The sequence below is a fragment of the Bos indicus x Bos taurus genome, chromosome 18, assembly GCF_003369695.1.
Source record: "Bos indicus x Bos taurus breed Angus x Brahman F1 hybrid chromosome 18, Bos_hybrid_MaternalHap_v2.0, whole genome shotgun sequence".
Lineage (NCBI taxonomy): Eukaryota > Metazoa > Chordata > Mammalia > Artiodactyla > Bovidae > Bos > Bos indicus x Bos taurus.
Window position 1 is genome coordinate 10,789,019 of NC_040093.1, and position 2,867 is coordinate 10,791,885.

General features: G+C 53.9%; 1 protein-coding gene across 1 annotated transcript in view; it reads left to right on the top strand.

Annotated features, from left to right (window-relative positions):
* The window catches only part of TMEM143 (transmembrane protein 143), a 29,474-nt gene extending 26,919 nt beyond the window's left edge, over positions 1 to 2,555 (top strand). Inside the window, exon 7 of the mRNA XM_027515279.1 lies at positions 1,815 to 2,555. Coding sequence (XP_027371080.1) covers positions 1,815 to 2,084 — 270 coding nt within the window. The 3' untranslated portion in view covers positions 2,085 to 2,555. The remainder of the gene's footprint in view (positions 1 to 1,814) is intronic.
* The last annotated feature ends 312 nt before the right edge of the window (positions 2,556 to 2,867 follow it).

The window sequence follows — 2,867 nt, forward strand, 5'->3', positions numbered from 1 at the left end:
GATGGGAAATAGGGAAGTGTGGAACTCCGGAAGTGGGCAGGAGGTGGAAGTTAAGAACCCAGGGCTACTGTTTCCTGCCTGGGGGACCTTCACCAATTATTCCAAGTCTCTGAACCTCAGTTTCCTAATCGAGAGGTGGGTACACTACTACTTATACTACTGACAATATACTAATGGCAATGATGACAATTCTGATACTTATTCTAGACAAACAAGGCAATACCAGTACACTAACACATTTTTTCTTTCCCTCATCAAACATTTATTGAACATCTATTATGAACCAGGAGTTAATAATGAAGAAAACAGATGCGAGCCCTGCTGTTCTTACGGAGTTTACCTTCTAGTTGAGCGAGAGAGAATAATACATCAGTACAGAAGATAGACTTCAGGTAGTGGTAGGGCTTTGAAGGGAATGAAATACAGTGACCCTGCTAATGATGGGAGGCAACTTTAAAAGGGTGATCCGGTGAGGTTTCTCTAAGGAGAAACCTCATTCTGAGATGCGACTGAGACTTGAAGACAGGAGTCATTTGAATGCTGGAGGGAGAGGAAGGACACAGGATTGGAGAACAAGCTCAAGTTGTTTGGGGAGCAGACAGAAGGGCCAGTGTGGCCAGAATATAGGGAACTAGAGGGAGTGGTAGGAAGGGAATTCAAAGAGAGCCCTTGAAGCCTAGAGGAGGAGTTTGGATTTTATTCTAAGGGTAGTGGGAAACCATTGGAGGCTTTTAAACAGAAGTGCAGTACCAGGGACTTAATGTTATTAATAACTATTATTGTTATCATTATTATTTCTTAGATTATTGAATAAGTGTGGGGCATGATTACTACTATGTACCTGGGTCTCTATGGAGGGTTGGTGCTTGGTGAAAAGCAAGGGACAGGGAGCCAGGTGTCTGGGGTCCTGATGTGGAATTAAGACCTGGAGGACTGAAATCTTGGTCCCCACAAGGGAAAGGAACTGGATGATGGGATGGCTGGGTATCTGAGGGAGACACAGCGAGAGGGAGGGAGAGTGGTTGGTTATCTGGGCTCCCTGAGGGGGTGAGGGAGGGGCAGTTCAGTGACTGGGTGGTACTCCTAACCCTAACCCGGAAGCTGTTATCACTATGACATAGGCTTTACTCATTATCTGTGATTTGGGGCAGGTTATTAATCTCTCTATGCCCCAGTTTCTTCATTGGTAAAACAGGAATAATAATAGTAAATACCTCAAGGAGCAGTGCTTAGAGGAGTGCCTGGCATAGAGAAAGCGCTGTTGTACATGCACGTTATACCAGACACTGGGACATGGGAGATGAGATGTCTGGGATTTGGAGAAGGGACAAATGCTTGAGTCCATTGGGTCCCAAGGCTAAGAAGTTGGGAGTACAAAATGAAGGTTGCTGGGGGTGGGTAAAATAGTTACATCTTTGAGAAGGACAGAGACTGGAGGTCTGAACTCAGTTCTCCAAGTAAGTTAGAAAGCCTGGGTCACTGAGGGGAAAATGAGGGACTGGAGATCGTTAAGTTCTTCAAGGAGGCAAAGGGGCTGGACATGAGTCCTGGGAGGAGTCTGGGAACCAAGGGCTATAGAGATGGAATTTGGGCGGGGGAGGTGGAGAACAGGAAGCTAGGACTCTGAATCAAACTCCCAGAGTGGAATTAGCGCCAGGTTGGGGTACCCTGGAGATGTTCTGGGCAGGGGGTCCCCCATGCTAGGGCCCTACAGAAGGGGGAGAATTAGGGTACCCGAGGGCGGTGGTGGAATCTTCCCCTTCAGGGCCTCCAAAGCCACGAGCTGAGCGCCCGCGGGCCTCTTCCTCCCACAGGAAACCGCAGGCGTTGGGCACACCCAGCCTGCAAGGAGCGGCGCCCACAGACAGCAGGCTCTGCGAAGGCCCACGTGGACAGCAGGCGGCCGTCAAAGGAGGGGGCGTGCCCTGCGGAGCTCGGGGGCGTGCCCGGGAGGGCGTGACCGGAAGGCAGGGGCGGCACGGAGCGCCCTAGGCCCCGCCCACTTCCGCCTCTCAGAGCGCGGACAGCTCTGGCAGCTGAGGTTTTGGCAGTCTCTCCCGAGGCCGTTGGCCGCGCATGCGTAGTGAGCGGCTTCGAGGACTTGAGGCGGTGGTAAGCGCTCCTCTCCCTCACAACTCCCGGCATCGGCACCGCCTGCCTGCTAATGAAGCCTCAAAATAACGTGGTTTTAATCAGCTTAATACACGCATCTCTCGCGCCCCATCCCGAAGGACTTCGGCACAGTTCCAAAGCCTTCCAGACGTTCCCCTCCCAGCCCTGCCTCCACAGGCTCTTCCAGCTACTGCCTCTCCCTCCTGGAGACACACAGCCTACCCCTCACAACCTCGTGCTCCCCACACAGATCATCTCGGCGGTTAGCCTCAGCACCCCCTACAAGTCTTGGGAACCTGCGTCCTTCAGCGCCCTCCCGCCAGGTCTCTCACGTGTTCTTCCAGCCACACCCCTCGCCACCCCCCGAAGCCCCACCCCTCACAGGGCCCGCAGCCCCGCCCTTTACAGGTATTCTTGCCCCTCCCCTTTCAAAGCTCCGAAGTCCTGCTCAGGACGGTTATCTGTGTCTCTGCCTTCGTCAGGTCCCGCAGCCCTAGCCCTCTCCAGTCTTTGCAGCTCTGCCCTTCCCTCGCTAGCCCCGAAGCGCCGCGCCTCAGGCTCACACATTCTCCTCTCCTCAAAGGCCCTTTCAGCCCCGCCCATCCTAGTCCTCCACAGCTCCCCCCTCGCCCGGCCTACAGTCCCGCCCTTCACAAGGCTTACAGTTCAGCCCTCACAGGCCCTCCCAGCCCCGCCCCTCGCAGGATTCCCTCAGCCCCGCCCCTTGTAGTGCTCCCCTAACTCATCTGTTCTTA